The 8,242-nt window shown below is 43.9% G+C and overlaps 1 protein-coding gene across 1 annotated transcript; it reads right to left on the bottom strand.

Annotated features, from left to right (window-relative positions):
* Positions 1-350: 350 nt before the first annotated feature.
* LOC109406592 (protein toll-like) lies at positions 351-8,004 on the bottom strand. The gene is made up of 3 exons (XM_062844406.1): positions 7,731-8,004; positions 2,718-4,013; positions 351-2,656 (listed from the first exon to the last, which is right to left on the bottom strand). Exons 2-3 carry the CDS (start codon positions 3,935-3,937, stop codon positions 841-843), a joined length of 3,036 nt encoding a protein of 1,011 aa, XP_062700390.1. The 5' UTR covers positions 3,938-4,013; positions 7,731-8,004; the 3' UTR covers positions 351-840.
* Positions 8,005-8,242: the final 238 nt, after the last annotated feature.

Genomic DNA, 8,242 nt, shown 5'->3' with positions numbered 1-8,242 from the left:
AGACCCAAGAAGTATTCATGACATGTTCAACATGTTTTTCGTATATCTAAGGCATAAATTCTACGAATGGGGGCAAGTTATAAAATTGACACGAAAATATTTCTGGCCACCTATTTGTATGGAGCCGTTCCATGGTGTCTTGACGAGTCAACGAGAACGGTGGTAAAAAAAAGAAAATGAGATTTGTTTCGGCTTTACTTAAGTTCGATATAATAAAATTGTCAGAAACTATTCAACATTTGAATAATGTTAAGCAGCTGATAAATTACCCTATTTCGTTTACAAGTTTTCTATGCGCTCCTGATGTTATATGGGCATGTTTCCTTATTCTACAATATAAAATTAAACCATGGGTTTATTTTTCATTTTTATTGAAATTTTGTTAAAGTATTTTAAAATCGATAGAATTCATAAATTGAGGAGAGGTTAAATCTTAGAATTCGTTTGAAACTTAACATTATTCACTGATTAAACCTATACCATTAGTCAATAGATACAATTGAGGAACTGATCAATAAATTTTGGATAAGGTGCTTCAGAAAGTAAACCACCTCTAGAAAACAAATACATACAGAAAGTTGTTTTTTTTTTTAAATTTTGTACTTGATGACTTAGTATATATTATGGCAATTTGTATAGCTTCGTTTTAGAATAACATATGGTTTGAATGGCTTAATAAGACAACAGCTTATCTCATAGCATTCCGATGAGTATTCTAAAATTGTCCTTATACTTAAAATCTGTTTCACACAGTCGACAAACAGTTACAGAACAATACTTAAATCAAACAGTTGAAGAGCAGCTATTACAAGCGTAAGTGTTGTACTAACGAGGCAAGTGCTACACAGCCGTCGGCGCCTCCATGGTCTTCACCTGTTCCAAGTGAACTTCCGACACGGCGTACTTGATTCCCCTCACCCTGAGAGGATGGGGCATTGCGTAGCGTAGCTTCTGCCAAAACCACGGATCGCCCCACCGGACGTAGGTTTTGGTCTTGAGGTAGGCCTGCAGTTCCCCATCCAAACTGTCAATGTGGCCGATGTCATCGTAGATGACGACGATCACCCGCACTCGGTTTTCCTCCATCGACTGGACGTGCGCCTGGCGGAACTCCTGCTTGGCCCAGCTCGATTCCAGGAAGTTCTTCGACAGTACGATCACCGTCCGGCGGGACGCCTCGATCGATTTGATGATCTGCGTCATGATCATCTCGCCGGGCATGAAGTCCCGCACGTGCCAACAGGTTTTGAAGTTCATCGGCTCGTTTTCCAGCTTGGGGATCAGTTCGTCGACGATGAACTCCTCGTCCAGATGTGAGTAGGAAATGAATGCGTCGTACAGCTTGTCCTTGTCCAGTTCCTCTTCGGTTATGAGCGATAGGAAGAGATTGTGCGTGAAGAGCCACACTTTGAGTTCTGTATGGTAGCGGAAGAACAGGACGGCGATCAGTCCGACTAGTAGTCCGAAAGCGGCTACCATGAAGCTGATTACGATTCGTGTGGTGTAGTCTTTGTAGCAGAGGTCGTTCACGGTGATGGAGTTGAAGGATCTGCCGGATGGGTGGCACAGTACTCCGGATATGTCGGAGATTAGGTGGTGGTTTAGCTGGACGTAGATCAGAAAATTGGATGCTGAGCAATCGCAAAGCCAAGGATTTTGAGAAAGTTGAAGGGTTTCGAGGTGGGTGGACAGGTTCAGCGTTATCAGCGTTTGGTCGTCGATCATTTGTAGTTTGTTATGACTGAGATCCATGAATCGAAGGCTGGGTGGTATGTTCTGTGGTAGAAGTTCCTGGATGGAGTTGTTACTGGCATATATTTGGGATATTTCGCGGTACCCAGTTAGATTTGGGAGCTCGGTTAGCAGATTGTTTTCAATGTGGAGCTCAAGGCTGTTGAAACTTTCATGAAGCTTTGAAGGCGTTGGCAGTTCTGGGACTTCGGTAAGTCCGCGCCCGGAGCAGTTAACAATAGCTGTGTAGTCGAGGGGTCGCATAGCACATTGACATTTGTTTGGGCAGTCTTCTGAAGATTTAAAATCGCACAACAGGTCTTTGGTTTGTAGGTGGTCAATGGAGATATCTCGAAGGTTTGAAGGTTCAGCACAGTGGAGTTGATCGGTGGTGAACTGAAGTCCAGTTTTTGACTTGGACTGAATCAACTGAACAAATTTCAGTATGTTGCAGTTACAGTTCAGAGCGTTATTGTTGAGGTCGACGTTGATGGTCTGACTCGGTTGCATTTTCAAATCATACAAAAGAACAATCTGGGATATTTCATTATTAGAAAGATTGATTGTAATGTTCGATTGAAACTGCAGCTGCGTGTCGCTAAGTTCTGGTATTTTGTTAAAGCTGAGGTCCAGGGTTTGTAGTTCAAGATTATTGATGTACCAATCTTGAAAGATCGTCAAAATGCTATTGTTCTTCAGATTCAGGATTCGTAGCTTTGTTAGGACCTGGAATGGTGTGTTGTCGATTTCAGCAAAGTGCAGTACTTCTTGTTTGGAACTCATCTGCTGCCAGGCGAGTCGATTGTTCTGCATGTAGAGCTCTTCCAGTTTAGGTGTACCATTAAAAACAAGAATAGAAATATCTAGCAGTCGATTGTTTTCCAAGTGGAGCTCTTTCAAGTTTGCCAGTTTACTAAACGCTTTCCTAAAATGAAAAGAATCATCACGTATTTTCCATGATTTATCCATAGAATTACAGAACTCACTCAGGTAAACTCTTCAGCTGGTTGTGTGAAAGATAGAGCGTTTGTAATTTAACGTTTCTTTCCAAAAAATGCTCCGGTATCGATTCCAGCTGGTTGTGGTCGAGTTTTAAAACCTGCAGTTGTTGTTGATCGCTCAGCAGCTCCTCCGGCATATTCTCCAGTCTGTTGTAGCCTAGATTCAACTCGGTGACTCCAGTTGACCCATGGAATAGGGACTCCGGAAGCTGTCGAAGTGCATTATGACTCAGATTAATGATAGTTAACTCTTGTAGATTGGCTAGCAACTCCTCGGGAAGCGTAGACAAGTTTCTATTATATGTAAGGATTAAGGTCTCCAGCCTTAAATTTTGAGAGAATAGACCTCTCGGTAAACTGATGAACGGATTGCTAGCTATTTCCAACCTGGAGAGTTCCATCAGTTCAGCAAATGTATCAGCATCGAATGATTCTATGTGGTTGACTCGCAGGTTTAGCATTCGCAGGGAATTCAAACCATTAAACGAATGCGCTGTTAGGTTCTTGATACTGTTGTAAGATAGCGAAAGTGCTCCCAGATTCCGCAGACCGTTGAACAAACCCGGCTTGAGCTCATTTATATTGTTGTACACTAGACCGAGATAGGTCAAGTTCCCTAATGCTTCGAATGTTCCTGGTTGCAAATCCAGACTGTTGTACTCAATTATTAGCCATTTAAGTTTGGGAAGCCTAAAAAACGTGTCCTTCTCAAGGCCCTTCACCCCTCTAGACAGCGTCAGATTTTCCAACTGCCCAAACCCTTCAAAATACCTCGAGTTGTACTGGACACCTTTATTGCGATTATTGTACTCCAGGCTCCTAACGTTGGTCACTCCCAGGAATCCGAACGTCTCCAAGATCGGCCGATCTGCATCCAACGCACAATTCGTCACCGTCAGCAGACTAACATTTCCGATCCTCAGAGCGGGCAGGTTCTGGAAATCGTGCGACACTCCTTCACGGCATTGGAGATTGACCCGTACGGAGTCCTCCACGTCCACGAATAACGTCGGCCTGAGCTCCGGGCAGTGGAAATGCGTTTTCGGTGAGAATTCTTCGCAGCTACAGTTGGCAGTTGCTGATTCCTCCGGACAGGTGAATCGTTTCCGGTGGATTTCGATGGGATGTGTGGTATCTTGTGATTGGACTAGTAGAAGTTTTGCTGAGATAATGGCCAAGATTATCGTTCGATGTATGCTGTTCATAGTCAAACTGATATGACCGGGCTGTTTCTATGATATTGACGATTATTCAAGCTACATTGTATTACATCCGGATAAACTAAAATGATAAATATATGATAAACATTACTGAAAAAGAGTTAGAAGGGTTATGTATAATATGGTGTCATTACCAAGATTTGGGAGGAGGAAGTATTACCGGTGGAATGGATGGAAGGTATCGTGTGTCTCATCTACAAAAAGAGCGACAAGTTGGATTGCGGGAACTACCGCACGATCACACTACTGAACGCTGCCTACAAGATACTCTGTCAAATTTTATGCCGCCATTTATCACCGATTGCAAGAAATTTCGTGGGGCAATATCAGGCTAGATTCATGGGTGAACGCGCTACAATGGACTGGATGTTTGCCATCCGCCAGGTGTTACAGAAATGCCGTGAATACAACGTGTCCACACGTCACTTGTTCATCGATTTTAAATTGACATATGATACAATCGATCAAGACCGGCTATGGAAGATTATGCAGTACGGATTCCTGGATAAACTGATACGATTGATCAAGGTGACGATGGATCGAGTGATGTGCATAGTTCCAGTATCAGGGACACTCTCGAGTCCCTTAGAATCTCGCAGAGGGTTACGGCAAGGTGATGGTCTTTCGTGCTTGCTGTTCAAGATTTCTTCAGAGGGTGGGACGATTTGCACGAAGTCCGTTCAGCTGCTTGGTTTCGCTGATGATATTGATATTATAACCCGTACATTTGAGACGATGGAGGAAACATACATCCGGCTAAAGAGTGAAACCAAGCGAATCGGATTAGTCATTAATGTGTCGAAGACAAAGTACATGGTGGCAAAGGGCTCCAGGGAGGAATCACTGCGCCCGCCACCTAGAATTTCTCGATCGACAGTGATGAAATCGAGGCGGTTGAAGAATTCGTGTACTTGGGTTTACTGGTGACCGTCGACAACGACACCAGCAGAGAAATTCGGTGAAGCATTGTTGCAGGATATCGAGTTAACTTTGGACTCTGCAGAACTCTACGATTGAATAAAGTTTTCGGTCACGCGAAGTTAACTATCTACAAAACACTGATTAGACTGGTAGTCCTCTATAGGCACGAAGCATGAACCCTACGTGCAGAGGACCAACGTGCCCTTGGAGTTTTCGAACGGAAGGTGTTGCGTACCATCTGCGGTGGAATGCAGATGGAAGACGGGACTTGGAGAAGGCAAATGAACCACGAACTGCATTAGCTGCTGAGAGAACCAACCAACGTCCACACCGCGAAAATCGGGAGGCTACGGTGGACGGGTCACGTCATCAGGATGTCGGATAGGACTTCAAATAGGCTGATGGCAATGCTCTCCTAACAGAGCAAGCTAGATGATCTTGCCGATCGTTCCTCGGTGGCAGGTCTTACCATTAACGTCAACAAGACCAAATCGTTGAATGTAAACACGGTCAACCCTTCCCGCTTTACGGTAGCTAGGCAAGCAGTGGAAAATGTTGAAAGCTTCCAATATCTTGGTAGTAAAATGGCGGCCGATGGCGACTCAAAGAGCGACGTAGGTGTATGAATCAAGAAGGCGAGTGCTGCCGTTGCACGTTTATGAAATCTTTGGAAAGACAGTCAGATTAGTCGTGAAATCTGGGCTGCTGTACGCCAGTGAAACTTGGTGTGTATCAGTGGAGAACACTCAACAGCTGCTGATCTTCATCAATAGATGCCTGCGGTACATTATTCGTGCATGGTGACCTCACAATTGGATCTCCAACGTGGAGCTCCATCGTCAATGTCATCAAAAGCCGATAGCAACAGAAATTCGCCTTAAATTTCAACAGACACAGACGCAGTGGCTCATGGCGGAGCAGCCTCAATAACGAAATAAAGTAAGTCGACAGAAATTTGACCTGGCCACAGGTCAAGGCGATGGAGGACAATCGTCCAGGATGGAGATCTTTCAATTCGACCCTCTGCACCACCATGGATGCTCAGAACTGAGAGTAAGTCAGTCAGTCTGATTCCTATCGACTTCTTTGATTTCCTTGTTGAGGCTTCGTTGCCACGAGCCCCTGAGTCTGCTTCTGCTGCGAAGTTCTGCCGGATTCCAATCAGTTATTGCAATTATCGAACGTCTACTATGTAACAAATTTCAAATCCCTTTCTGTCTCTAATAGAAAATCGATCAGCAATGCCTTCCCGTATTGTGGTTGTTTACCGATGCAATGCTCGCAAAATAAAGTCTGACGAACATGTTATTAATCGTAACAGCACGTTCCCACATTCCGCATTTTGATAATCCCGAAAAGTTCGTGCCCTATCAGTGAATTCGCACAAACATTTCAAATCTAATATGCGAATATTAGTACACTCCGCCACCATTTTCATGCAGTGCCAGGGTCAGGGCAGTGACCCTTTACATGAAATCTAGGCATCGGACAGAGCGTAATACTTCATACGAAATGCGAATACTAAAGTTGTTATATTGTTTGTGAAATTTCTCACATAATGCCGATAAGTGCAAGTGTCATCAAATAACTCCGTCGATAGAGCATTAAAACGTTCGCCTCTTGGCCTGCATCTGGATTATTACGAATGCAAATTCTTACCAGTTTTGAGCAAAACGTGCTCTAAAGATGCCCCGGCAGCTGAGTAATTGAACAGACGTGATTTAATTAATCACATTGTTCTTCCAGATATGCACGATCTGCGACGGGAATCAAAACAGCTGAATGCATTGGGGCGGGTGTTCACATCCTTTCACATCTATAGCCGATCAACTGTGTCTCCTTGTAGGGATTCTACGACTTCTAGCGCTTCATAAAGAAGGTCATGGAATCAGTTTACTTGCGATGAGGTGTTGCAAGGGAATCTGCAGGTTCTTATAACTTCTATAACTTTTCACAGCTTCTCCAGATTGATTGTAGCCTTCCAGGTCCAGTGACGGGCATTGTGTTGTCAACATCTTTTTTGTTAGGTATAATGGCCCCAAAATGGGCTGATCACACGAAAATGGGCCTCAAATATCTCTACTCACTCACTATCATTCAATGCTATTGACATAGGCGTGCTAAAGGCGTGTAGCCGGCTGTGTTAGAAGATCTCGCCGATAAGAACTTGATTGGCGCGATCAACTCGACGTTCGCTCGTACTTCGACTTCGACGTACTTTTATTCATAGTGGGCTAGTCCCAATGGGGATTCCCTCGCGTATTTGTCAATTTCTACAGAGAAGATTAGCAAGTGTTTTGACCTTTGCACTTCTAAATCATCCATTGTTCAATAGAGCACAGTATCATGAGAGTTAGCTTGAGTATTGTTTTGATTGTCTTTCCAACACATCGTTAAGGTGACATTCCACTGTTTGTCAGCCAAACATTTGCCATGATTCTCGTTGTATTGGAAAAGGTTTGTTGGGCTTGTTTAGGCAAATATTTGTCATGTATAATGGGACCTTTAAGGACAGACTTGTTAGAATCCCAAAATGGCCGACTTTGGTACCTACTCACGATTTCGAGGGCACAAATCTCTGCGTAAACAAAACCAGCGCACCTGATCTTCTCATTTTAAGCTTATTACGAGTGAGCAAGAACAGAATAATGAAATGCACTGTGTGAATCTTATTGTTTCTTGACATTTGTGCGTTTGAAATTCTGATGCACTGTTGAAGCGGGATTTCAAGACGTTTGTCCTTAACCTTTCATCTCCTATAATCGCACCCAACACTCACTTCACAGCACATAACCTCAATATTGTCGCTCTCGAATAACTTCTTGATAAAGCCAGAAATAGTCGCCGCAAAACTTACACTTGTCCCTCCAGTAGTCGGCGTTTTCCCCCCGCTAATTTTCCGCCTCCGCCTAACTATGGAACCACCAATAACAAACACTGTTAATTCGCAGCGCCAAACACATCACCAAATGCGATTTCCGTCAAAGCGACTTCTGTTTATGATTGAAGTTTTTGCTGATGCTTGCTTGTTTCGATCATTAGCTTTGTTTGTCCGGTCTCGATGCGCGCCCGCTATCGCAATCGTGCTATTTGCGCTCAACTCCCGACGACGACTGAACGGCTATCGCTTAGAGCACGGTCGCGATTCGTTCGACGAGGATATTTTCTTGTCGGCGCAGTAGAATGTAAGAAAATGCACTTCGCCGAAAATTGATTTTCCCAAAATGCGCCGTTTCTGAAATCATCCTTCGTGACGACACTATGCAAGATACCAGGCTTCGGAAGTGGTTCAGTCAATTCGCATCCGGAAGTGCTTTAATACGCCCCAATTGGGCTTTCACATAGATTGGGTTTCTCGCATAGATTTTG

This window comes from Aedes albopictus, chromosome 1 (genome assembly GCF_035046485.1).
Source record: "Aedes albopictus strain Foshan chromosome 1, AalbF5, whole genome shotgun sequence".
Taxonomy (NCBI): Eukaryota; Metazoa; Arthropoda; class Insecta; order Diptera; family Culicidae; genus Aedes; species Aedes albopictus.
The sequence above is the reverse complement of the archived record's forward strand: the minus strand, read 5'-3'. Positions and strand labels throughout refer to the sequence as shown.